The sequence below is a fragment of the Corvus brachyrhynchos genome, unplaced genomic scaffold, assembly GCF_000691975.1.
Source record: "Corvus brachyrhynchos isolate BGI_N302 unplaced genomic scaffold, ASM69197v1 scaffold94, whole genome shotgun sequence".
NCBI lineage: Eukaryota > Metazoa > Chordata > Aves > Passeriformes > Corvidae > Corvus > Corvus brachyrhynchos.
This window is the reverse complement of record NW_008238330.1, coordinates 4,995,511-5,023,494: the sequence shown is the minus strand read 5'-3', so window position 1 is coordinate 5,023,494 and position 27,984 is coordinate 4,995,511. Positions and strand designations below refer to the sequence as shown.

At 38.5% G+C, this 27,984-nt stretch overlaps 2 protein-coding genes across 5 annotated transcripts in view; one reads left to right on the top strand and one right to left on the bottom strand.

The window, feature by feature from the left end:
* UBP1 (upstream binding protein 1 (LBP-1a)) overlaps window positions 1-18,342 on the top strand; it is a 35,667-nt gene extending 17,325 nt beyond the window's left edge. Inside the window, exons 4-16 of one of the 4 annotated variants that reach the window (XM_017734658.1) lie at window positions 616-721; window positions 1,318-1,424; window positions 2,629-2,781; window positions 2,943-3,053; window positions 3,583-3,690; window positions 10,389-10,492; window positions 11,153-11,207; window positions 11,401-11,491; window positions 12,785-12,875; window positions 13,536-13,642; window positions 14,949-15,091; window positions 15,675-15,726; window positions 16,469-18,342. In XM_017734658.1, the coding sequence (XP_017590147.1) occupies window positions 616-721; window positions 1,318-1,424; window positions 2,629-2,781; window positions 2,943-3,053; window positions 3,583-3,690; window positions 10,389-10,492; window positions 11,153-11,207; window positions 11,401-11,491; window positions 12,785-12,875; window positions 13,536-13,642; window positions 14,949-15,091; window positions 15,675-15,726; window positions 16,469-16,506 (1,266 nt within the window). In that variant the 3' untranslated portion in view covers window positions 16,507-18,342. Of the gene's footprint in view, window positions 1-615; window positions 722-1,317; window positions 1,425-2,628; window positions 2,782-2,942; window positions 3,054-3,582; window positions 3,691-10,388; window positions 10,493-11,152; window positions 11,208-11,397; window positions 11,492-12,784; window positions 12,876-13,535; window positions 13,643-14,948; window positions 15,092-15,674; window positions 15,727-16,468 lie in introns of all 4 variants that reach the window. The other 3 variants (XM_008633848.2, XM_017734659.1, XM_008633849.2) reach the window with 3 other exon arrangements.
* Window positions 18,343-18,552: 210 nt separating this feature from the next.
* FBXL2 (F-box and leucine rich repeat protein 2) overlaps window positions 18,553-27,984 on the bottom strand; it is a 45,453-nt gene continuing 36,021 nt past the window's right edge. Inside the window, exons 11-15 of the mRNA XM_017734660.1 lie at window positions 27,111-27,171; window positions 25,653-25,697; window positions 25,305-25,361; window positions 21,372-21,584; window positions 18,553-20,421 (exon numbers count right to left, since the gene is read on the bottom strand). Of these exons, the coding sequence (XP_017590149.1) occupies window positions 20,314-20,421; window positions 21,372-21,584; window positions 25,305-25,361; window positions 25,653-25,697; window positions 27,111-27,171 (484 nt within the window). The 3' untranslated portion in view covers window positions 18,553-20,313. The remainder of the gene's footprint in view (window positions 20,422-21,371; window positions 21,585-25,304; window positions 25,362-25,652; window positions 25,698-27,110; window positions 27,172-27,984) is intronic.

Here is a 27,984-nt window from a genome sequence, read left to right as displayed (position 1 = left end):
TTGCTTCTAGCTGAATAAAGTTAATTATGTTGTAGTTGCTCTGGATGAATATTTCATCTAGAGTAGTTGAGAAAGTTTGGAACTTTTTATTTGGAACTTTTAAATTCTTTCTATTAATTAAAATCAAAGATTTTTTGTAAATATCTTACAAGTACTAGGAAGGGAATTTCCTATTTCGTTTCTTAAAATGTGTTACAGAAATTCAGAGAATTCCCAGTGAAAGAATGATCAAGTAATATTCACCACTTTTCATAATAAATGGAATCTTTGGTATTTGCTTTCTTAAATAATTTGGTGTTGTCTACACAGCGTTGATACTGTGCTGTCAGTGTTGCTCAGTTCACTGTATGTAATTCATAGTGACCTTTAGAGCATCTGATCAGACGTCATTCTCCCTTGCATTTTTACCACATTTTCAAGTATCTCCTACTGCTCAGTTCTATTTCTGTGTTCTGGAATATTTTGGGATACTGATGGTTGCCAGAATTTTTGCTGTATATATGTATTTATTGGCACTGTGGCTATTTTGGGGTGTTTTAGTGCTTTATCTTTAGGCTGTTTCTAAACGTGTAGTGACTCTGTGGCTCATCACAGGCTTGTTTTCTTCTTTTTTAGAGCATTATAAGAGTTGTGTTCCATGACAGAAGGTTGCAGTATACAGAGCACCAGCAGCTAGAGGGTTGGAAGTGGAACCGCCCTGGGGACAGACTTCTCGACTTAGGTACAATTGTTTCTATTTGTTGCCATTATAGAATTCAATTTCCAAATTTAAATTGATCACGTTCACATTTATGCTGGGGCTGGTGAAAAAGGACAGACCAGATTTTTGGATGCTGCTTTGTCATAATGTGTGTTTTGAATATAAATGTTCTTACCACTTTAACATTTTTTTCGAACTTTTAAGTGCTGTTAAAGTAAGATAGCAACTCTGCAACCCTACACGTTTGATAATCTTTCTAATTTCAGTTGCTAAGTGTTGCAGTAATTAGAACACATGCAAAAGTAACTTTCTCTATTAGACTGTGAAAATGGTACAAACATGGTTTTGGTACTTTGTGTAACTTGATCATTTTTAGTGCATGACTTCAGGGGTCGCAGCAGGGGAGGAGAACGAAAAAGCACCCAAAACCTTGAGCACTCTGTATGTTGAATATACTAATATTCTGTGTATCAGTTCTAAGAAACTGGTCAAGCCACCAAAGCCCACATTTTTCCATCCTACCTTGTGTATGCTGATGGTAACCTTTTATTACAATTTATTTATAGTGTTTTCTTGCTGCATGATTGTTCTGAAATGTATGCTACTTATTTTAATAGATATTCCAATGTCTGTTGGAGTCATTGACATCAAGACAAATCCAAGCCAGCTCAATGCAGTTGAATTTTTATGGGATCCAACAAAATGTACATCTGCTTTTATTCAGGTTTGAAACTTTATTTGACTGGATGTCTGTGTTTGGTGCCTTTCAGGTCACAAACAGCAGTATATTTGAACTGCAAAGCTTCTTGATTTATTATTTGTGGGATGGCCATTAAATACTATCTTTGTGAAAAAACACAGGTTCACAGGTCTGTTAGAGTCCCTAGCAAGATTTTTCTGTTTAATTTTGGTTTATAGCAAAATATAGATAAAAAGCTTTCAAAAAGCTCTTTGAAGAAAGCTCTCATGGTTAAACTATTCAGTTGTAGGAAGTGTAAGAATTAACTTACATTCCTCTCAGTAACTCTCACTACTACTTCCAGCAGAAGCTTGGCTTAAGGATTCAAAATGAAAATTATTGTCCTACAAAAAAAGGGTTCTAAATCAGACACTCAAAAAGAGGTTTCTTACTATGTCAGTAAGTTTCCTTATAGGAATTCTATTATTTGTGTATTTGATATTCAGGGCAACTGAACGTCCTTTGTAAATTATTTAGATAGAATGCTCATATTCACATTGCTTACTTTTGTCTCGGATCTGATTTCATTATAAAAAAAGTATAGGTGTAAAGTTTCAGGTAGCAATATTCCTTACTCTGGCTGTCAAAATAGGTTAAATTCTGTATTGTCAGTAAATTAACTTTGACCTAGTACAATAAAAGATACTTTTTTTAGTAAGAGTTACATAATTGCTAAAATGTGGTTATCTTGAAGAACTGTGAGATAAATTATGGAAATTTTTTTAATGCATTTCCTTATAAGAAAGATAAAAAACTGAAAATGGAACTGATATTATGCAAGTATAATTCACTCATTCTAAAGGCTCGCTTAAAATTCCATAAGGAAGCAAAAAATTGGGAGCACTGTCCAGTGACATTGTTCATAATTCCTTGTATTGCCCTGATTTTCTCCTTAGATATCCTTAAGGGGTCTTTATAGCTTATAAACCCAGTCTTCATTCTGATGTAGCACCTGAAGCAATTACACACATGATTAAAAGGTCTGTGGACTTTTAAAGGAGTTGGGCATATTTGAAAATACCCTGAGATGAGGGTGCATGAGATGAAAAACTCTTCCAGTCAGTGACCTTTTATAGCTCTGCTAATACTTACAAGAAGCTGTTTATGTGATGTGTGTAACATATAATAAAGTTCATGCCTGAAATGCTTCTGAGGGTCCTTTTTGTTTGGTCATTGGTTTTTTTTTCAGGTACATTGTATCAGCACTGAATTTACCCCTCGTAAACACGGAGGAGAGAAAGGAGTTCCTTTTAGGATTCAGGTTGACACCTTTAAACAGACTGAAAATGGAGAATATACAGATCATCTGCATTCAGCCAGTTGTCAAATCAAAGTTTTTAAGGTAACATTAGAAAACAGATCCTTAAGTCTCTAAGTAAAGTTCTCATAAACATATGGGAAATCATTATATTACTGCTTGTAATGGTTCATGTCCGAGATCAGATGTCAGTTATAAAACCATATTCCACTTGTGTTCATGTTCACATAACTGTTCATTTTTAGCCCAAAGGAGCAGACAGAAAACAGAAAACAGACAGAGAAAAGATGGAAAAGCGAACTGCGCATGAAAAAGAGAAGTATCAGCCTTCATATGACACCACAGTTCTTACAGAGGTAACAACATAAAATTGCATCTGCTGACTGAAGAGATTATATGTAGATACAGCACATTACTTAGCTGCAGTCTTGGAAGGGTTGGGGAAGAATTAGTTCTGCACAGATAAGCTTTTTATTTGACAAACTTTTCCAGCAAGCAGCAACATGAAATTTTAAGATTTTGTTTAGTAAACTTGGATTTAGATACTCAGTAGTTGCTTGTATTAAAACACACTTTAGATTGAACACTGTTTGACTGACTGTACTGAACCCTTGAGCAAGACTTTTGATACAGATTTCAAAATCTTGCAGATGAAAAGGAAAAAAAAAGGGGGGACTCTAAAGTTTAATTTCCAAGTTTGAGCTTCAAAGTCTATTTTTCAGAGATTACTGAATTTAAGGCCAGAGCCTCAGTAGGTTTTTTTATTAAAACATCAGTGAGTTCTATGCAGTTTTCTAAATATTTCAGAAGTTTTTAAAAGGCTTTTAGATCTTTCCTCACTGTATAATGAAAAGAAATTGATCCACATCTTTGGTGTTTGTCCAGATGAGGCTTGAGCCTATAATTGAAGATGCAGTTGAACATGAGCAGAAAAAGTCCAGCAAGCGGACTTTGCCAGCAGACTACGGTGATTCTCTGGCAAAGCGAGGCAGTGTAAGGGACTTCTGCTTACCTTTTGATTATGCAAGATACCTTGTGCAGTGTTAGATATAGGAGAAACTTCCATTATGTAAAGTAAAAATACTTTGATTGCTGTGTCTTAATTTTATTCACTTCTATGTATCCCAATTACTCCATGTTTATTTTCAGCAAAGGAATCCTTCCTAAATCTAACACTTAAACTGTTGCAGAGGGACTGTGTAACTTAAAAGTCAAGAACTTTCAGTTTATATGGCATTAAATGAAACAGCTTTTTTCTTTCCTATCCATGTGTAATTAGTGGAAGTAAGAACAGTGACATTTAGTGGTTTGTTCCTATTTGTACTTAGATTCAGTAGAAATTTTCATGTACCTCAGTACTTTTAAGAAGCCACGTTGTATTGCAGATGCTTCTTAGTGATATTTCCTTTAGCTGTCTACATACTGTGCTCCAAGCAGGTTTAATGCAGTTCAGAAGAGTCAGCTCATCTTCATGATCTGTGTTAATGTTAACCCTATATGTGCACCTCAGAAGGAATCTGACATGTATCCTGTGCCCTCCCTGACATATGTCCTGTGCAGTCGTCCTGCCAAGGGTTATTAGCATTTTAGATTTCTTAAATGCTGTTCCTTAAGGAGGAACAATTCCACATCTTTCATTTGGCAGGTTTAAATGTCAATTAATAATGTGACTGTGGAAGGCAATTATTTGACTGTTCTTTAAACAGGCATACTGTGTTGAAGCTCTTTCCAAACAGTGCTTAAGCAATGACTGTCTGACTTCTGTCCCTCAGGCATGATTTGGTTTGTATTTATGATCTGTGAAAGTGATGTATAAGGTTTTACATTTAGGTTTTAAAATACTTCAGCGTATGCCTCTTGCTGTTTATAACCCATGCAAGTGGGTGGGAAGGAACAAGCAATATTAGTCAGATTGGTTCTTTGGAGGATATTTGGATTTTCTGTTTTGTGAACCCAAAACTATTGTATGCACTACGCTGTCTGAATTTACCTTCTACTATTCTTGACTGTTGGGTTTTTTTGGTTTTTATTCTTTATTTTAAGGTGCACCTTTATGATTCTTTGGCAGTACATTCTTTTACTTGTTCCAGCTGGCCCTGGGGGAGAGGCAGGAGAAAACAGGCTTTTATCACTTTTGCTTATAAAGCATTTTTTGAAGCTTGTCCTTGGATGGATTTCTATGTCTTTCTCTTCTCGTGCTGTTACAAGTATTTCATTGAATGATTGTTGCTTATAGGAAGAATAATAGAGAAAGGTATTTTTAAACAGGTAAGACAAATCCATTGTCCAGAGTAGGACAAACCTTAGCTAAATCCTACCTAGAAGTTGTCTAACCCTTCCTTAACAATCTCTTTGGAAGACTAAGCTTCTATGAAGTACCTTAATTCTACATTACCTCAATTGTAGTGAAGAAAAGGTTAGGTAGGACATTACTGGACTTCTGATGCCTTTCCCAAAGCACACAAAGGATAATGACCCACAGCCTATTTTGAATAGCAGCTATGTACAGCTTTCCTTCTCTTAATTGTGCAGGTCACTATTCCTGTTTCTCATTTGCCTGTGATAAAATGCTGTCTTGAGATAATTTGGTCAGTTTGTTGAGACCATTTTGAATTTTATCGATGTTACATGAAATCCTTTCAGCCTTGCTAACTTGGTATTGTTTGCAGATTTCAACACATGGTATTTCCATCATTACAATGATTTTTATCATTAGCAAAATTATTAGAAATCACCAAGCCCATAAAAAATACCAAGAAGCACTATTTTTTCTGTATTCGTAGTGAAGCCTTGGTAATTGCTATGCACTCAGTACTGGTATTAAATATAGAAGTTGAATGTAAAACTTGTTTTTTTGATCTAGAAAAGGAGTATCTGATCTACATCTTGAAGGCCAATTCACTGGCCTTTTTCTCTTGTCACCAGACAGGCTTATTCTTGTGGGCTCTGTAAATATGGAACCTGTAAAAAGGGGTGATAAATTTTCTACTTAAAGCAATTCTGTCCTTGCAAATCTGTCTTCCCAAATGTGGCCATCGGAAGCTTTGGCTGCTTCCAGACTTGCCTGAGACGTGCAGATCAAATGTTCCGTATATGCGGTAATGTTGTCACAGAGGTGCTGAGACAGAAAGTGAAGATGTGTTTCCCGATGTTTTAAGTATGAGTTGGACATTCTTTCACATGTTACGTGTTTCTATATGATGGATCTTTTTACTTCGCGTGTCCTGTTGGAGCTGTAGCTCTATTAGAGAAAAAAAAAACCCAAACCGGAATTATTTGGAATGTATTTTACTAGATGCAGTCAAGACTGCTGACTGTTCCTTAGTCTGTGCTGCTTCCTAGATGCCCAGAAATAGTACTCTGTTACCTTCTCTTGAATTCCAGACATTAATGTTGATCCAATCTATATTTCTCTGCCTTTTTAAAGCTGTGAATTCTTATCCTCCTACTACACCTAACCTAACCTTTCCTTTTCATTATTGCCTTTTGCATCACATTTTGTATGTTGGCTTTTTTATTTTACCTCTCCCAAGATTCTGCTGTTTTATTTGTTAGATATTTCCATTTTTGTTTCTTTTTTTTCTTTTTCTCCTATGTGATTATTTCCAGCTCAGTCACAATTGGATTTGGACAGATTGGTTTCTTACTATGCTTTCTCCAGAAAATCATTGAATCTAATGTGTTTTCTTTCCAATTTAATTTGTATGTGTTTCTAACACAAAGCAAGGAGTTTGGTGAAGCTTCCTTTCAGAATGGTCGTTCTGCTCTGCTTTTCTGTCCTTTCAAAGAACCAGAGGGGTTTTTTTCTAACTACCATCACCCATCTTTCCCTTATCACTTATTTTCATATGAATACCATCTAGATAAGCTTTTCCATTACTTCTCTGAATTCACCGGATGTATTGAAATTCAGTACATTCACTGCAGTTTCTGCAGTGTTTATCTCAGTATTGTCCAAACAGACAAGACACACAGTTAAACTGTTTGTTAGACTCTTCTTCAAACTATGGAGTGTTAACTTTTTCTGTAAATATAAACGACTACAAATTGAACCTTGCCTTCTGGACCTCAAAGGGGATGTTTACGTACAGGTGACCTTCATTCAGGGGTCATTTTATGAAGGAGGCACTTTGTTTTCTTCTTAGTATATAAAAGTTAGTGCTTATGTAATGAAAAAGGGAAAAAACTCCACCAGTTTCTGTCCCCTGCTTTGAATTTGTAAAAGTGGGAAAATTTGTGTTGTGGTAGTTGGGCCTTCGCACTTTTTTCTGTCTGTGGTGTTTTGGTTGATTTTTATATTAGTGTATATTATATGTCACAAGCTAGAATATATACACTACTATTTGATTAAACTTTGTCAAATGGTCATTTTTTGCAGACAGAGCTGATTACAGAGCACATGGAAGTTAAAAGACTTCCAGGTATAGACCTTGAAATAAATTGGAACGTTAAGTTATGGACGTGAAAGATTGAAAAAGCTCCGTACCATGTATAAGAAAATTGATGCTTTGTTCTCTAAGGAGGTGCTGTGTGTCCAAGTATATATTAAGTCTAAGTTGGAGAACAAATTAGACTTACTGTATTTTGGTTTTGTATTTTGTTTTCATGTTTATTTGAACATAGTATAGAGTTCTTTATATACTTTGAATATAGTATGGAGTTCTTTGCCAAGGTTCAGTTTTGCTCTCTTGTAAGGCACAAATTTGGGCAGATTCCGGTACATTGGGAGTAGGAAGGGATATTACATTAAACCATGGCTTAGAATAACTTGAGATTTTGCAATTCCTCTGCAGTTAGGAATGTTCTGAGTTTAAATGCTGTATGTCCTAAATCTGATAAGTCATACTTAGAAAGATTTCTTATCTCTTTTTTTAACTCAGAAAACTTTGTAACTTCATTCATGGCCTATACAGAAGGCTGTTCAACATCTGAAACCAAAATAGTTTTCTCCTTCTGAATTAATCCACGTTTGGAAATAGGACAGTTTCTGGAGTATAGTAGTATCAGTAGCAGTGTGCTAGTAATGAAGGGCAGTTAGTCTTGAGACCTCAAAAACATGATCTTGGTAAATTCATCAGTATATATTAGTTGTTTATTACAGGTAAAGATATAATGCCACTCTTCCTTCTGTGAGGGCTTTTTGTGGAGTTGAATGCTTCCTTGTGACAGGGTGACATTTTCTCCTAGGTTTGTGTCCATTGGTCAGGGACTTCTGTATTAGCATCATTAGCTTGCTGAATGTCCTTTGGTTAACTCAGTTTTGGCTTAGGAATATAAGAAACATCCTGATCTATCAGAGCACAAGGATGAAGTCCAGTGTTCTGTCACTGACAGTGACAATGGCAGCTGCTTTTTCAGGGAAGCAGTGTCACTTTCTGTGATCCATTTCCCTTGTAACCCTCACCGCCCTCAATCCAGAATCGTCATGCAGTATGTTAGAAAAGACATCCTTGCTTAGTTTTTGTAGTGTTAATGGATTTGGTGGCCAGGCATTTGCTTAGTCCAGTTTGTGAAGTGCAGGACCTTTGTGCATGAGAGTGATTCCAAAAGCATAATCAGCTCAGGTGAATTGCTGGAAGATTTTCTTGTTCCTTGAACCTTTCAGAATTATCTCAGTGCTCAAATACTCATTTTTCCCTCCGCAACCTGTAAGACAGAAAAAGGAGAATGGAGGCAATAGATGTGTTGCAGTAGTATTACATTTACTATTTATTTTTTCTTTTAACCAGCCTGTTGAGTCTCAGTGGATAGTTAGTGGTGTTTTTGCTGGTATAGGAGACAAGCTAGGAAAGCAAGTTTATGGGAGAAGAAAGGCAGCTTGCTTCAGGTTGGGATTTTATTTTTCTGAATACTTCAAATGTGCTTCTTCCTGGATTTAAACCCAGAGCTTCGTTGTGAAGAACTTCAGCTGGGTTTGAAGGACAGAAACACTGACTGCAGTACCTACCTTGGGAATGGCTCAAAAGTTGTTCTCCGGCACCAGTGCATTCTTCTCTGCCCCTGAATTTAAATATATGGTGGCTAGAATCTTGTAAGGGAATGGTGGCCAAGGATGTGAAACTTGGATTTGTGTGTCCACATAAACATCTTGGATTAAAATTTAGGAAGAGAATGTCACAAAATCTAAGAATTTTAATTGCACTTCCAAAATATTTCAGAAGAACAAAGTTAACATTACTATGTTGAGCTTTGATTTTAAAATTACAGCTTTGGACCACATATTTAAGGAATGAAGGCTACTTCTAACTACCTGATGTAATGTAACATTTTTAATGTAACATTAAAATGAGCTTGAGAAGAGAGACAACAGGTGGGAATATACAGAATTGGAGGAGGAAAGTGTCACCTTGCAAGGTCATAGAGGAGCATGCTCTGTGCAGGGGGCACTGTTTGTAGCCCAAAGGGTGGCTTTGACCACATAATGAAAGACTGGACACTGTGGCTAACAAAAAGGCCTGCTTTGAGTCAAATCTTGGACAGATAAAGGAAGTTCCTCATGTTTAAGCTATTTGCATGCAAGACAAATTTATTTTAATTCCATGTGCCATGCTGGGGAACTTGCCATCTTATGCTGACAAGTGAAAAATGGGGTCCAGCACCGAAATGTTGTTAACTCTCTTACAGAAGATGCCAGCTGGTGTTCACTTATTTACTGTTTCCCCCAGACAGAGGAAGGATTTTTCAACACAAAATTGTTGAAACAAGTTTCCATTGATATTAAGTCGTAGTTCCCCTCCTCCTTCCTCTCTGTTCTACAGGGCCGTGATACAAATCTGGAAATTTCTTACAAGGTGTTTAGCTGGTGCATGATAAATATATCAGAAATCTTTGTTGTCTTAACAGGCATGGTCTTAGCTTACCTAATCTTGGGCTACTTGCTCATTTTAATCATGTCTTTGAACATATAAAAACCTGTTCGGTGTTTTTTGTTTTTCTTTAAAATACTGTATTTTTAATACTGTTGGAAGCACTAAAAGGTAGCCTTGTTTTGAAAAGCTTTATCATGATGATTTTAAAAAATATCCAAAAAAAGACTGACAGAATTGGACAGCTGTCTTACCATATACGTGTGATGACTTAAGTTTGTGTAAAAAATTCTGGTTTACCAAGCAGTTCAGAAAAATCAGTCCATGTAACTGAGCATAATTTTAGTCCTGCAGTAAATTATTTAAAATTCTGAATTTACAAAATTTCTACTGAAAATTCTGTTTGTATTTGATTGCTGTCAGGGCAGAGACATTAAATTTATCCACAAGGTGCAATCTAGCTTCATAGCTTTACTTACTCTTACTGAACACTTTTTGTCGTGTCATTATCCCTGCAGTTTAAACAGCCCTTTCACCCTGTGCAGGATAAAAGACTTTTGTTCCAGCAGGTAGCTGGGCGTTGGTTGGTTTTGGTTAAAACTGAATAATCTGTACAGGTCTTTTGTCACTTTCACCAATAATACCTTCAGTTTTTTTAAAGAGAAGACAGTATAAATAGAAGTCTTCAAAAAAAACCAAGATAAAACAGAGCTGATTTTTGCCTGGAATATCTGCATGTAATGTGTGGGATAGAGGGAGTGTTTATTTGGAATTGCAAATCAGAGTACGCTGTGGATAAACCCCTGGCTTTAAATGACAGAAGTGTGCATCAGAGTAAAAAATGTATTGTCCAGAGAAACTTAAGTTTTAATTCTTTATCTTCAGTGCTCACCATGGCCTGATACTCCGACAACATTTGTAAACAACAGTCCTACTCCTGCTCCAACTTTCACCTCTGCTCAGCATAACACCTACAGTGTCCCAGACAGGTGGGTTTCTATTCTGTACCCCACTAAAGGCAACATTTCAATCAGGCTTATTCAGAATGTTTTCTGAGTAAATTCAACTGTGTTCTGTTTCCACTGGGAAACTGGGAGATTGTTTTGACCTATATATTAGAGTATCCCATTTGTATCACATGGTTCAGTTATAAGGTAATTACTTCTGCCTCACCATTTTTCTTTTTTACTACTATTTTTTAAAACAACTTCTTGTCATTTGTCATATAGCAAATACTTTACCTTTTCACTGTTGTAATTTAATCCTTGTCTATGGAAACTAGTTTTAGCTTTTCTCTCAGTAAGAACAGTCTTCATTTCTATCATACACAGTATAATTTTCAAGAAAACCCTCCAACAAATATCTTCAAAAGCTTTTCAACAAAAATTGCATTGGTGAAACCATTTTGTATTGAGGCATTAATTAAACTACTAAAATGAAACTTGAACTTCATCCAAAAATTATTTACAGTGGTATGGTCTGGTCCATATACTGTGGAATGGTCTTTCTCTTTTAACAAGTTTCAGTATTTTAATTCTTTCAACTGTGGTATTTATTGTTTTGGGAATTTCAAGTTACTTTTCAACAATGCTTAAATATTTTGGTTTATGGAATTCTAGTAATACTTTTTTTTGTTTTATAATCTCTAGCAATTCTTCTTCCCCAAATCATCAAGGAGATGGAACCTCTCAAGGGTCAGGAGATGTGAGTGTTTGCTTTCTGGTATTGATCATGACTGTATTTGTATAGCTGTGTCAGAATATTTGATTTACATTTGATGTTAATAGGTACTAAGAAAGTGTTGAACTGAGGGAGATTTTTTTTTTTAAATGGCTTGGATTTTGTTTGGGTTTTTTAGTATCGAAATTATCATATCCAATCTTGTTTCTTACAGCAGCTTCATCCTTCAGCCACAATCCAGGAAACTCAGCAATGGTTGCTCAAGAATAGGTTCTCTGCCTATACAAGGCTTTTTTCAAATTTCTCAGGTATCTATAGTTTACTTTTTTTCTTTCTTTGTGTTACTGAGCAAGTTCTGTGTGGGAAAAGAGTTCTCTAAGAACATTATGGTATACATATTTATACCTATTTGTTTACTAAGTTGCTTGTTAAAGAGCAGTGCAGTTCCCACTGTATGTCTGGGCACAAGACATGGCAAGAGATGCACTTTGTGGGGCTGTGTTTTGCTGTTTGCTTCTTCAGTCTTCCACAGAATTGTGTAAAGGGTGGCATGACACAGTACACACCATAAGTAAAATTCCTTTTTCTTCGGTGGCACATGATGGGGACAGTGTTGTGTATGATGCCAGCTCTGCCTCTTGGCTTAGCTCTTTCTTCTGTCAGGATTCCCTTTGTACCAGGCTTCTTCTCTGGGAAAGTTTATTCTCCTACTGCCAGTTAGGTTTTGACCTGTGTTTCTTGTATTATGAGGGTTGCTGAGCTTTCTCAATAAACTTTAGTACCAAATTTCTGACAAAGACTCTTGGAAAACTTTTCTTCTTTTTCATTATTATCTTTATAAAAGTCAAGTACTAGCTGGCTACTTTTTTTGAAGAAGGAGGTGTGGTATATGTGACTTCTATTATACTACCTCAGGTCTGGGGTTTTTTTTATTATAGTATTTAAGGGCTATGATAAATTATTTTTGCTGGCTTTTATTCGTACGTTGCTGGATAGTCTGTGGAGTATTTTCCTGCATAAAGACTATTCTTTTTCCTGTTTTCCCACTCATCTGCTACAGTGACTGATATTTCAGAGTGTTGTTTTCTTTGCTGACACTCACGCTGCTTCTCAGAAGAATCCGTTCTCCCATTTTCTGCTTCAGCAGCACCTTCTGTACTCGAGTGCATTGTAATAACTTAAGTGCACAGAGGAAATGATGGATGAGTTGAATGCCTGGGATAATTCATTGAGTAACAAACCATGGAGTATTTTTGCTCTATATTTTGCATGTATTCAAAATACACTGCCTTGGATGCCAGCAAAAATCACTGTTTGTCTCTGAGAACAGTCATCTCTCTCCACAGAATTATGTGCTCTGCAGACTCCTACTGTTTCAAAGCTGTAAACACCATAAAGTGTAACTCAGCACCTTTGGAAAACACACTGATTTATTTGGCATTCACTGGAGCCTGGTCTGAATTTTACTTATTCCTGTGTCCCAAATTCCATTTTTGTCATGGTGAAGTTTGTTACTCTCGGTTTAAATGAACATACAATTTATTGTAGAAAGAATTCATGTGCTACAGCAATCTCCATTAAATCCTCTTGTGTTTGTCCAGGTGCTGATTTATTAAAGCTGACAAGAGAAGATCTGGTACAAATCTGTGGTCCAGCTGATGGAATTCGGCTGTATAATGCACTGAAATCCAGGTGATGCACTGACTGTGAAGCTGAGTGGGTTTAGATGGGGGATTTTCAAACTGGGGATTTGGGAAGTTAGTGTCAGGAGGGGCCTTGGTGCCTTGGTGTGATCTGCCTCAGGAGTTGGCAGCAATGTGTTTAAAACTCTCCTCCTGTGCACACCTTCAGGGCAGGCCCAGGTGAGGTGCAGGTGGGCTGTAAGGCTGCACCCATGCAGTTGGGCCCTGCCAGTTTCTTGGATACGGATGGATTTGTTGCCAAGACACAAAACTGGTGGTTCAGAGAGCTAAGAACAGCCTGAGGCTTTTTAAGGTTACAGGTGTTGAGCGCTAACACAGGCAGCGTCCCGAGAGTGTCTGATTCCGTCTGAAATGGGCGTTTGGTACCAATGGCCCTTCTGGAAGAACGGCCATTGTTACTCAGCAGTCATGTTCTAGGAGTCCAACAAGCAGCATCCTCAGGAGCTCTGAATGGATTGAAATTTTGTTTAAATGCAATAGCGTCTGAGAGACCACTTACTTAGAGATTAATTTAATTTTTTTGGGCTCTGTGAGAAAAAACATATCAAGTGTCCTGTTAGCATAACAAAGCTCCATTTATGGCATATCAGCTTCTGTATTTGCAGCGCACGTAGCCTTTCCTCTGACGTGTGATGTCCTTGGCTTGCAGATCTGTGAGGCCCCGTTTAACAATCTACGTGTGCCAGGAGCCCTTACAGAGCTTACAACTGGAACGACAGGACGCGGGCGGCGGAGACAGCAACGGTGCAATATACGGTACGGCGCGGCACGCGGGGCTTACAGCAGGCCGCGCCTGGGGCTTGCAGCAGGAAAACGGGAGAAGCAGCAAGGGGAAAGTGAGACTGAAGAGGCTGAGGTGCTGTTTCTGGTGTACAAAGAAATCATGGGAAGTTGTGTCACAGAGGTATCACTGCTTTAACAGCACAGAGCAAACAAAACCTGAAACCTCTCAAGCTTACATCATTGAGCATTTTCAGTCTTTTGATTAACTAGGTACATGGTAGTGAATTGAGGAGCTCTGGAGTCAGCTGTGCATGTTGTTACAAGGTATCAACCATATAAATGTAGGTACATGTAAAAGCTACATGCAAATAAAACAATTTTTTTCCCATTTTCTGCTATATTTTGCTGTCATTTTCTTTGCAACTGAACTAAAACTGTAGAGCCTGGACAAGGAAAAATAGCCAAGTAGTGAATGGGCTCCTTGTTTTAGTATTTTCCTGACAGCTGTTGATTCAACACAGATGGGAATGTAACTGTTTATTCATAAATTCATGTCACTCTTACAATTAAGAGAATGGATCTATTTGAAATTATTATTTTCTTGCTCTTGGCTTTGAGAGACCTCTCTCCCCAGCCAAAATGTGTACAGGCTACTGCAGTAGTGCTTGTGAATTTTCCATGCAAGAATTGAGGTGGAGGAGGATCTAAATAAATACTGCTGCTGTCAAATACATGTTTTCCCTCAGGATATCTTCAGCCAGAACAATGTGCAAACATGGAGCTGCCAAGGGCTTCTAGCACTGTTAAATAGAGCTATAGAACTGTAAATACAGCACCAAACTGAACAGCTGCTTTGTCTTACTGTTCTGTTTGCTGTGTTGCATTCAACTCTGAGGTGATCTGTAGAAAGTTTATTCAGACAGTTGCAAAAGGCTTTATTTACCAAAAAATCCAAAATCTACATCTGCATTTAAAGCAACAGCTTAGGCATATAAGTGGGCTTGTAAGTATTACCTGATTCTTTTAAGACTGCACAAGATTACTTCCAAAACCATCTTTAGGTGACTCTCTAAAGATCCATTTTTAAGTCTGTTTGACATGACTGTGCCTTTTTGTGCAGGATACAGGAAAAAATGTGGAAGTTGCCTTCAGCCTCAGAGCATATAGAAGCCTCCCCCTTGTCAGAGTTGTGCTTTTAGTGAGAACAGGGAGAGAGTAAACTAAACGTTTTAGCTTTTAAAAATTTTTGAAAGCCTGGAGCATAAGCAAATTCAGATTTGTTCATACAGGTATTGTTACCCACTAGTACCATGCTTACATAAATTATTTTTTCTTGTAGTTTATCATGCAATCTACTTAGAGGAGATGGCAGCCTCAGAAGTCACACGCAAGCTTGCTTTGGCATTTAATATTCCTTTGCATCAGATCAACCAAGTTTACAGACAGGGTCCCACAGGCATCCACATTCTTGTTAGTGATCAGGTAATTGAAATTTTATTTTCTTGGCATTTTATTTATGACTTGGAGTGGAGGGTTTTCTTATGTTTGCTTATTTATTACTGTTTTTTCTGTTTGATAATGCAACCCTAGTATTTTCTGGCATTTAGAGTTTTTTTTCCTTTACAATAAAATGAGCAGAAGAATTCTTTAAATATGACTCTTCCTCTGCCTGACTAAACTGAAACTATGAGAAGACAGAAGCAGCAGGTTTATATAACTCTGAGATGCTGCAGTAATTATTTAGTAAGTATTTATTTTGAGCACCCCCAAAGGCAGGGGGCATTTAAACACTGTTGAACTCTACTTATTTGAGTGTCTGCTCCACAGAGTTCCAAAAACACAGCCAGTAGTAATAGGCTCCCAACTGGTTGTCACAAGACTAAAAAGCAGTACTTTGATAGTAATGGTTTTTAATTTAGTATATGCCTGTCACTTGCTGAACAAAACTAAAAATACACAATTGCTCACAAAAGGCTGTGTTTAATATCAGGGTTGTTGAGGTTGTTACTGTTTTGTGTTTTGTATTGGTCATACTCCAGAGGGTTTTGAAACTTTTTTTTTGTAGATGGTTCAAAACTTTCAAGATGAGAGTTGTTTCTTATTCACCACAATAAAAGGTACGTTGACTTTTCTGACAGTTTAAAATTTAATTGCTTACTCCAGCAAGGAGCCTTCTTTAAAAATAATGAAAGATCTGCTTACACAGTGGCAGAAAATATCCCAGAGTTCTTCCTCTCCTAGCAGATTTCAGCCTCTGTGTAGCATCTCAGGCTCTTCTCCAAGCTTTCAGTTCAGAACTGTTGCAGGATTCAGTAGCAAACCTTACGCAAAATTCAGTCAGCCATCACTGGACAGTGACGCTGCTAATAATTGTTGAGAATGGTGACGTTTCAAAATAGGTTAAAAAAAAAAAAATTAAAAATCCTGGCAGTGTAGCACCTCTGAAGTTCAGACACTGCATCTGAGCTGCGTCCTGAGAGTCAGCAGAACTGAGCATAACATTCTGTTCTTTCTCTGCTAGTCAGTGGTCACCTTCAGTAGGCTGTTGTTGAATCCCACTCTTCTTTAGAAGTCCAGTTTATTTCTGGTACAAGGTGCCAGCATTGGCTCTAATCAGTGGACAAGTTTAACTCTGTGCAAACTTTACCTACAGAAACTGTCCCAACTTCGAAGATCCAGTTACAAATCATTAATCATAACATTTTTGTTTAGCACAAGTAGGAAACTTCTAAAAGCTGTTTTTGTTGTGGATGAGTTTATTTTCAAAACTAAGTCTATCCTTAGGTGTTTTGGTGCATTGGCTTGTATTTCTGTGATTCTGGTCAAGAAAGACAGACTGACATTTCCTTCTTTTTTCAGCTGAAAATGGAGAAGGCTTCCATATAATTCTGAAGTGACATCACACACTTGCTAGACTGATACTCCAATGCAGAATGAAGTCCTGCCTAAAGATTATGAAGATCGTCCAAAACCTTAGGATCTAACTTCACTGTATAAGATGTTTCATATTGAAAACACAAAATGACCTTTCTAATGAGCTGTTTGATAGGTGAACTTTCTTATCACTGCCATAGCTAAGTGTCCTCATGAGAGGTATAATGCCATGACAGCTTCTGTACAGGCATGGAAGACAATGTAAGCAAAGGTGCTTGCCCTTCACTGAAATAAGGCAAACTATGGCCAGTAGATACAGTTTATAGAAGTGAAGCAGTGCTGCTTTTCTATTATCTGTATCCAGTTGGAGATGAATGTAAACTTATTTTGGGGCATTTACCTTTCTGTGCCAGTTTGTCTATTACGTGCTTGTACCTTATGCTGGTTTTATTTTTTGATGTTAGCAGAGCACATGCTAATCTGTGTGGAGATGAGTAGTTAAGGTGATAGTGATCAGGTTGTCAGGTCTTTGAGAGTAAAGCTGTCAAAACAGCTTCCCGTGTAAATTGTGTATAAGAGTGTATGTAAGAAGTGTAAATGCCAGAACAGGGCTCTTAAGAAGCCCTAGACAGATGCAATATATGCATGCAGCAAACTGCATTATCAATAGTACCTTACTGGAGGGATTAATATAAATCCTATGGGGTACCGAGTAATTGTGTTTTGCTTTAATGAATTTAATGGAAAAAATTGCCTATGCATCCTTTATGTTTAGTTTCCTAGGTTCTCTGCGGAGCACTGCTGCAGTTTAACTCTTTGCTTGTAAAATTGTGGGTTTAAAAATACTGGCAGTGAGGAGTGGGGTTTTCAGTGGAATTATGCTGATGAGGGAAGATGACCCACTGGCACCACAGGGCTGTCATAGCTTTCAGCAGCATCGAATAAATTGCTTGAGAAACACTAAATACACACCCTGTAAGTCTCCTTGCCAGCACGTGAATGCCCTGCTGGAGTTCCTATTCTGGACAAATCTCTTCTTACCTTTTCTGTTGACCTTCCTGCACACCCCATCCATCCACACTGTACACCTGTTACAGTGCCTCTTCCATATGACCAAATATTTACTTTTCTCTGAAACAGGCAATGTGCTTTCTCAGTATTTTGGATGTGTCTTGCAGAGTCATGGCACAGCATTTCCTAGGGTAACATTAAGTTTCAATTGGTTAGGTACTTAAAAGGGGAGTATTTCCAAAGATATTAGGTGGCAATTTCAGAGCTGTCATCCTGTGCCTTTGGAAAGTTTCACCTTGATCTCTGGATTAAAAGCCTGGGAATAGTTTGCTTTTTATGCTGCGGTGTTCCATGTAAACCAATACTACAGCATGTAAAAAAGCAACTTTGATTTTTTTCATTTCCCCTTTCATAACTGGCTCAAGTGCTTATCAGAAAAGCTTCTGAAAGCTGTAGCATTTTGAAAATTTAAATTCATCAAACCTAGTTTTTTTTCCTGTTTTTGTTTTTTTCTGCACTGAAAGTAAAATTTTATGTACTTAAACATTTCTGCCTATAAGTTGTTCATCTTTGGGTATTGTCTGGTCCTAGTATTTCCCTCAACTGACACTTGTGTCTTTTTAGCTCACACCATATTCAAATCCAAATGTTTTATAAAAGTGGAAAAATCCTTGATTGGAAAGTATCCAAATACCTAATTTTAAAGAATATTGAAAGTTGTACAGTAGTTTGTCCAGCTCACTTGAAATTGGAATTAAATTATGGCACCAGCAAATGGCTTTTGTTTTTTAATAAGATGTACACATTTCAATTTAAGTATAATAAATGTTTTTCAATAATTTTGTAAATGTGCTTTTCTTTTTGTTTACTTCTTTTTTTCCCACACCCGCATTAGAGACAGTCCATTGTTAAGATTCAGATTAATTGCAAGACCTGTCCTAGCAAGCATGGTAGGTCAAGGTAAGGGAGTGAAGTAAACCAGCCCTGTTTATTCACATGGATCTTCTGCTTCTAGTAGAAATCTTGCTTAGATTTGAAATAATTCCAACAAATTCAAGTTTGACATCAGCTGATTGTTTATTTAAGTGTCCTATATCAGAGTAGGTTCTATTTGTTTTTGTACATCTTCAATGCAATAGACTTACAAGGTTCATTATGTTCTTAGAAAACACATCTTGACATATTGGTACTAATGACTGCCCTGGTACAGTTGAGAATAAAATCTGGTTAAAACTCTCATTACACCAGCAGTGTCTCAATGGAACTCTAAGTATGATTGTAACAGCACTCCACTACTGTGCAAAAGAAGCCCAGGATGGCTTACTTTGTAGTACTAAAGAAATTCATGTACTGTAGTCCAAGCTGTAATTTAACCCCAAAGCTGAGATCTTCATTTACTGTCCCCATCCTCTGTGTGTCATCAACACAACCCAGCCATTGCTGGCTGTTGAAGTTCATGTTCACACTCACTCCTTTTTAGAAGTGTTTAAAATTTGCAGGGGGGCAATGGCAGTACTATCCAGTAGTAGCTTTTCCAACTGCTTTTTAATTTTCGGTAAACACAGGCCCTGAACTCTTCAAACACACACACACAATCAAACACAAAAAAAGCTTTCTGAACTGTCAAGTAGTTTCTCTCAGATAATTAAATTGCTTAATATAAAAAAGTTTATCTAATTGTCTAGCACTGAAAAACTAAGGATGAAAGCATGGCCTTAAGAGTTGATACACAGATTTTTATCATTATTATCATTCAGAAGTTGACAGCTTCTTAATCAAATGTGAAGAGTTTGGCTTTCTACATTTGAAAACCACAGGTTTGGTTTGGTTCAACTGCTTACAGACTGATGAGCCCATATGCTTGTTGCTAAAATGGGTGGGATGAACTGAATTCCTTGCTCCATCCTTTTTCTGTAGCTGAACCTGTTTTCCATTCATCTGTAGAAAAGCACGTGTGCTACACCCCTCTTCCTGGAAGTGCTGCATCCTTTCCTTGCACCCCGCGGAGGTCCCGGAGGACACGGGGATGGCGTTACCGAGAGCACCATGGATGGTTGTGGCAGCAGGTACAGTAGAGTGCACAGGCTCTACCACAGTGGATTTCTTACCCCTGTTCAAGGCCAATGGCATCGGGCAGAACGTGCGTCGGTGACGGGCAACCTTTGTACGAGCAGAGTTCAACTGAACCAAGTACAAAAACTTGAGAAGTATTTCTAGTCCTATGGGTATCTTGAGGTACTACCCTACCTTTTGACATTACCTATTATGTCCTGTTACATAATTAAATACGAAGCTGAATCATGAAAAAGAACAAGCTGCTGTTTCACTGTAAGAGCTTATGATTACTTTGCATTTTTTGGTCAACATCTGCTAAAGCTGATTTGTCCTTAAACCTGATATTTGATCTGTGGTGTATATTACAGAACAGCAGGCTCAGTTCTTCGGCGTGGCAGCCTCGAGCCCCATGTTACATCAGAACTTCACACCAAGTAGTGCTGACAAATGCAATTTAACTTCCAGGTTTCGTAAACTTCCACCAAGTAGCTGCTACGCTGCAATGCCCACACATTTGACACGGTACTGCAGTTCTCATGCCAACAGAAGGAAGGAGTTACTAATACAAACCACAGCATCACCAACTTAATCCACAGCTGCACGTTACGTTAGGATTTTTACCTGGAAAAAAAAAAAGCGCTTTTCTTGTCACAAAACTGGATGACCAAACACCACCATTAGGACTTGTCAGGAAACCGACTCCTTCTGCTGACTTGCCATCCCATTCTTCAACAACAACATTTTCTGTGTGGCTGCACTCACTGTCAAAGGATAACACAGCATCTGCAGAGGCGCTGTCCGCTCCCTCCAACCGATGGAGGGGGAGTTACTGGAGCAAAGTAAGCATGAACTTTCACGTGAGGTAGATGAGCCTGTGGGTGAAAAGGCTGCATTATAATGGGAGAGGAAGAACAGAATTGAAAAGAGAAGCAGCACACCTCAACTGTTGTGCCAACAAGTGCTCTCTCGTTAAGGTTAGTTAGCTGTAAAGAAAGCATCTATAGAGTGAATACCAGCCAAGCTGTCTTCTCACATGTAATTCCTCTTGACCCATCCACCTATGGCACACCAACTTGCACAGGGCTCCCCCGGTTTCCCAACAAAGCACTGATGAGCCCAGACAGCTCCACATCAGGAGAGGCACATATTTTGCTGCAGGGGCAAGAGGGATGGACCCTGGCTGCTGAAGGACGACTTGTTCGTACCTTGTCTCCCATACTCCCCTCTGCTGCTCTCATCCTGGAAAGCAGCATGAAATAGAATTGTGCTTCTGCCCTCAATTTGAGTCACTATCAGGGATGAGCTTTCCAGCTGCAAAAGTGTTTGGACACAAACTTGGGATACGAAGCTGCAGACAAGTTTCACTTCAAGGCTAAAACACTGCCCCCGCAATGCAGGTGGTCCCTGACCTCATGGGTGAGATATGCAGGGAAAAGGTTTGGGGCTGGATTCCAGGGCCAGAGGGCCCTACAGCCCATCAATGGAAATATCCATGCAGATGTTTGACTACTGGCTCTGTGTATTAACATGTATTTTAGGATATAGATAGATAGATAGATAGATAGATAACGTATTTAGGATAAAGCATGCCACTATACCAAAGCAGAAGATAAGAGCTCATCATTCCAATAGCAAAATGTCATGAGTCAGAACTGAAAATTATTGCTGCTCATATAAGGAAATTACACACATGGGGACCTAACAGAAGGATAGTCAGACTGTTTATCCAGCCTTCCTTGCCTGGGACCTGTAGGACTCCTACAATCTCAAGCAGAAGCAACAGCTCTGGCATTTCCATGGGAACAAGCCAGGAAACACATACTCTGATCCGTTTGATTCCAGCTCGTGTGACTTGCTGGCAGTCGTACAGCTCAATTCTCTCCAGGTTGTGGCAGTTCTCCAGGTGTTCCAGAGTCACGTCCGTGATGAGGAGACAGTTATCGAGCTCCAGCACCTGCAGCCTCTCATGCCCACACGTGCTGTTGCTCAGGTGAAGAATCCCATCATCAGTGATCAGTTCACAGTGAGATAAGCTCTAAAACAGAAAGGCAAACAATTAACAACATCCCTCAGTCCTAAGTGACTTGAGCCTCTGGACATCAGAAGTCGTCTTCAACCTCCTTCACTCCAGTGGTTAACTACAAATAATATACAGCTGAAATCCAGAAGAGTAAACAAAGAAACTGCTTTACTTAACAAAACTGCTGTACTTGCTTTTAAACTTTGCTTCAAAACAAGTTGAGTCCCAAAACACATCACTGGCAGAACTCCTCAGGCCCTTTGCTCTCTATGAATGTGGGAATTCTTTTCCCATTGTCCCACAGTGCAAACATCCAGAAACAACTTTAAAGGATGACTGAGAACATACAGGAATAGATGAGTATCTACTCAGGGGTTACTGTTTCACAGCTGCTATGTTCTCAGACATACACCAGGACCAAGCCTGTGCAAGTCCTCACAGATAAAGAACAAGCACAATGGACTGATTTGCCAAATAATGATTTCAAAAAATACAAGCCATGAGCACTTGGCACCTCAGGCTGTACAGACAAGGAGCAATAAACATCTTGTACAGCTGCAGGAGCAGTCTTCTGCAACAGTCAGCATAATAAACCAAAAAAATCTCCTCCTCTTCAGCATATTTTTTTACTCCCTTGAATTTCAAGAACATGTAAAATGATGCTGCCTCTCAGGCAGTGGCACCACATAGAGCACTCCCCTCATTTCTTTAGGGAATTCATGACTTTTGGAGAAGCACGGATGATGACAACAACAGGAAACAGACATTCCTCAGAGGCGGCTTGAGAAACCACTCTCTCTCACCGCTGAAATGAATGCTCTCAAAGTCTTCCCCAGTGAAATGTGCAGCATCTGTGAACTCTACTCCCCTTGCCCTGGGCTCTGAGCTAGCGCCTCGCTTTATTCTCAGCCCTGTGTTTTGCCTTTACTTGTACCTAATAGTGCCTGGTTCTGAAGTAGCATTTCCTTGCCCTAGGTTGTTTTTTTCAGACAGCAACTGATGAAGAAACACTTGCAGCAGTCCAAAAGCACTTTTTAACTCAGAGCAAGCAAACAATAGTGCTCAAAAGGACCTCCTGCCAATCCCCTGACTAACATGTAACCTTGCCCCTCTCTGGGTACAACTCATCTTTTCATTCCAGCCTGACAGGGCAGCCTGGGGACTACCAATTTTACTTCACCTCAGCTACATCACAAGCATTTCCTGCCTGCTACCAGACACATGGGGTCTGTCCTGCTCTTTAAAACAATTTGTCCTCAGCTTTTTTCTCCTTTGCTCTACAGGATGAACAGGGAACCAGAGAAAGGCTGGGAGACAGGTCTGCACCTCCTCTGGAGTCTGACAGGAAGCTACCTTGGCAGCTTCCCTTCAGCTCCAGCTGGTCCGATTTTACACACCAAGCGTGAGCAGCCAGCAGGGACTCCAAGAAACACCACAACGAGTGCAAACTGTCTCCAAATGACAAAAGAAATGAAGTGCTTGCCCCTACCAACAGTGTTTTAACTCCTAACACCCATTCTGGCAGTCTCTCAAGTCTTCAAACACATCAGCTCTCTCCTGTACCTCCTTTCTCTATGTACGTGCTCTGAGCGCTTGGTTTGGCTCAGAGCCTGGGAACAATCAGCAGCTGCAGGGTTAACCAACATTCATAACAGACCTGCTGTTCCAAGGAAGGACAGGAGGTTCTGTGAAGCTGTTGGCTAATTAGGAGTATTCCACCCCAGGAAGTAAGCAGCTTATAAAATCAGCTTTCCTGGGACGCGGTATTTGGTGCTGCAAGGACAATACAGGATGTACAGCTGAGTTCGTAGAACTTTGTAGAACAAATATGCCAAATTATACTCACTTCATATTAAACCACAGGATTTTTCTGACTTCATAAGCCTTCTAAAAATCATTAATAATAAGGAATTTTACTAAGACAATTGCTTGAAATCTTGAGAACAAAGAGATATGGTCAAATTATTATTTTTTTGTTAACACATACTTAATGCTGTGTATAAATCAAGCACGGCAAGACATACTATGAGAACTTCACATGCTGTGAAGAATTCACTCGCCTTCTCATCTTCAGGACCACCATGAATATTTCACAGTTTCTCTACTAATTTAAATGTACAATTAAATACTTTAACCAGAAATTACTTCTTAAGTACATTAGGCAATAAAGCCCTTGAATACTCTGATACTGAGGAAGATTTGCCTATTTCCAGCATCTACTGAGTCTCCAAACACGACAAAAGCAAATTCACAGTTGATCTCTGCAACTCCAAAATGTTTGTTCTAACTGCAAATACACTAAAGCACAGTGCACAGGAGTTTACAGGACACTGGAAGCACCAAGATTAGTTCATGCAGTGTATTTGGCACCTGCCAGTCTTGTCATGTCTTTTCCTGTAATTCTCAGCCATTGCTGTTCACACACAATCTCTGAGTATGTATCCTTCCCACCCATAGGTTATATTTAAAGATATATATATATACACCAAAGAAATCAAGTTTCCTGGTTTCCTTAGAAAAGCCGTGATGTTTTACCAATGTCACACTCCCCGTCTGTGGGCAAACACACAAGGGCCAGCAAACAGGAGCAGACTCAGAAAAAATGCGCTTTGGCATTATGATGTTTTGTGGTATCTCTGTTGAAGCACTGACAGAACTGGTACAAAAGATCTCGTGCAAGAACTGGTTGCAACTGGAATTACAATACAAAAACATGTCCCCTATAAATGGCTCCACATCTCCTGACAACTCATTTGGTTTATCATCAAGAATGATGGTTCAGAAGTTAAGCTGGACAGTTGATAAGGAAAAATAAAAAAATAACAATAAAAAATAGTGACCAAGCTCCTTTGAAAAGCCATCTTTCCTCATGCTGCTACCTTAATAACGCTGAGTAACACTAATCATAACACAATTTAATTAAGGAAGCAGAACACCTTCCTTTAATCCCATCTAAGAACAGATTATAAAGATACTTGTTCTCTCACATAGATTTAAGTAGTTATAACAAATCTACACTAAAGGACAACTGGCCTGAAATACAGGAGCTCCTACTGTAAGAACAATCCAGTAATTTTCAAGTATCTTGACTGAAGAACAGACAAATTTATGTTACCTCAAATTGGTTTTGATGATCTGAAAGATCTAAGCCACCACTCCCTAGAAAACAGTTCTTTGAAATCCAGTAAACAGAGTACCCCACTCAATCCTCTCCAATTATGTTTAAAAGTCAAATCCAAGGAAACCTTCCATAATTTATTATGTAAATGTAGTCCTTGGAAAAAAGTACTTGCATGCAAAACTGCTTACAGAGTGATTATATTTGTCTTCTCTAGGTGGTTTTGTTTATTCAATATTTGATGTGAAGTGCCAGACCCCCTAAGAAAACCATTACTGAACACTTCACAGTATCCATAAAGGATCTAAGTGCTTTAAGTTGAATCAAATATGTAAGGAATCAAATAGGAAGGATGTTAACCATAAAATGAAAGATTTCTGGTTATTACTCACTGATTTGGTAACATTTTTTTAATCACACAATGCATGTAAATATTTCAGGAGTAATGTGCTGCTTTGAGAATACTTATGAAACTTGCACATGTTTTGACAGTATCACTGTACATCAGGAATGATTTCTAGACAAAGACTGAACAGCCTGGGCTTGTACTGCAGGAGCAGTCTGTGTGTGTGCTTTGGGGGCAGTATCACAGGCTGCAGACCAGGAGTTACACTTACCAGTGCTTGCAGCTTCGGACAGTGTATGGAAAGTTGGATCAATGTGCTGTCAGTTATCTGGGAATAAAAGAAACCAGACGTAAGCCATAAGCAACAGACAGCAGAAGAGGCAACCCTCCAAAAAGGTATCTCCTTCTCTACCAGATGAGGGTTCTGTTATTTCTGGAGAACAACCTATCACCTGTTACTTTCCAAGTATTTCCCTGTATAGAATTTCCCAATAATTATTTTATTTCCTACCATAAACACAACACTATTTATAAAAACCAAAGAACATCTAGATGAAGGTGTTAATGTGTTGCATCCTTACACTGCACATTCAATATTCCTTTTCATATTAAATCTCACCAAAACACACTCTTCCAAGTCCATCTTCTCCAGCTCATGGCAATTCTACAATAAACAAAACATGGACAGATAAACAAAAAAATTAAATAAAACAACATCTAGACATAAAATCATGCACGGGGCTAATAATATGGGATAGCACAGCTTGCAAGGGGAAACTGTGATATAAATCCCTTCAAATATTTGATCACCATCAAAAGACAAAAAAAAGTGTTAAAAGAAAAAACAGATAAATTAACAAGCAATACCCCACCTTCCTCTCAAATGTCGACATTTTAGCCTTTCTCTTACTAGGTGAAATGTCTCCCTCTTGCCCTGTAAGGTTTGAACAGGACATACCAGTGCTCAGCACCCCTGCTTCCCTTCCCCCCTCACTCCAAATGGGATTTACACCCCATGCACTAAAGCCAATTCCGCGTTTATCAGCCTGCACCAAACTCATCTGGAATACACTTAAGCCCATGGCACATCTCTCTTCGTTGTCATACATTAGAAAGAAGCCTTAAAACCAAATTGCTTTGCCAATAAATGCTGAAAATACCAAAATAGGGTCTACTTTAAGGATGGGAGAAAGCTGCATGTCACACCTACACAAGCAATTTTCTCAACATTCTGAGAGACCCCCAGCAAGCTTTCAGAAGTGCTTTCAACATCTAATCATGACTAATTTCAAGGAAAGGACGTAACCTTGTGGCCTTGCAGCAGACCACATAGTGCCACAGCTTGGCTCAATTCCCAATCCATTTTTTCCAGGAATAGGAAAAAAAGTGTAACTTGCAGCCCCCAAGAGCAGGGTTGAGGTGACCACCAAGAGCCTGAAGCTGTCGTGCTGAACAGTTAGAAAACCACTCTGTTTAACTGCTGTGGCTACAAAAAAAACCCCTTTTCATTCACATTGAATACCAGCAGCATAAATGAATCCCATTTACAGAGTATAATTTTTGTGTTCGAATTTCCCAACCAGCAATTCGCAAGTCTAACACAAAGCATTTGACACCACCAATATTCTTATTTACAGCAGGAACCAGGGCACTAGTGCTTATAGTCTATTATGTAAAATGTAAGTGTTCCGTAATTTAAAGTTATCCTCAGAACAATCTATTATATGCTGATTTTTTGGATGTAAATATCACAAGGGTGTGTGTCATCAATGTAAGGGAAATTTGGCTAGAATGCATAATACAAGTTTAGAATTATGTTAAGCATAATAAATTCAATTGAAACAAACTGAAAAAGAGGAAAAAAATGACAAATTCAATGATAGATGGCAAATTAGATCAAGTTGCAGATCTAAGTATAATCCAGACATAAAATAGCTTTTTAGTCCCCTCCTCCACTGGCTTCTTTCTACTTTAATTTTCCTCTTCTCATATTGCTTCCCAGCAGGACTACATCAACTCACAGCTGCTCAGCAGCAATGAAACAGGGCAAGCTGTAACCTTCTGAAATGACCCTTACCCGTGCTAGAAGGGTAAACCCAGCATCTGTAAGATGTGAACATCTTGCAGCTTCCAAAATCCTGGAAAAGTTTAAAATGTTAAAGAAAATATTGAGAAAAGCAAGTGTATTTGAGATACAAATCTGTCTTCTGCAACTTAGAAGTTGTCAATAGCAAATGTGTATATACATATATATATATATATATACACACACACACCCACCCCTATTTTTCACAGTGATTTGAAATTAAAAAGCAGACTTTTAATCCAGTTTATCAGAAGATTCTGACAGTCACAGAACATTTAGCGGAAAAAAATTACACACAATTAGAGGCATTTTAACCTCTTGTTTCAGTAAAAGCATAATGACAAGTTTTCTCATGTGTTATCTGAGGCAAGATATGGGAAAATAAACCCTGAGTTAAGGAAAATGCAGATGAAGCCTGCATCTAAAACCTGTTATCTAAACAAAGGCTGCTGGGAAGCCATAAAACTGAGAAAGTACTTATCAGAAATCCCCTCAGAGCCTCTGCATGAAGCACAGTGAAGCAACTTACCAGAAAGCAAGGAGCTTAAAATCTCCAATCCCACAGTAAAACCAATAAACTATACCAATACAACCTTAAAGAAAACACAGTGTTTTGGAAAGATAACTGGGAAGCAATACTGACAAAAAAACTCCCCAAGAGGTCAAGTGCCCCAAACAGCACCACTAGTATGCCCAACAGGCCTCCATCCCACTAATGTTTTGTTGTCTTTGTTTTCTTTGTCCTTTTTTTAATGGACAATTTCCTTTGCAGGTGGAGTGAGTATCAAGATGAATAAGACGAAGCCACAGTGCCATGGGATGAGCAGCACAAACTAAGTGCAACTTACCACAGCAAACACTGCTG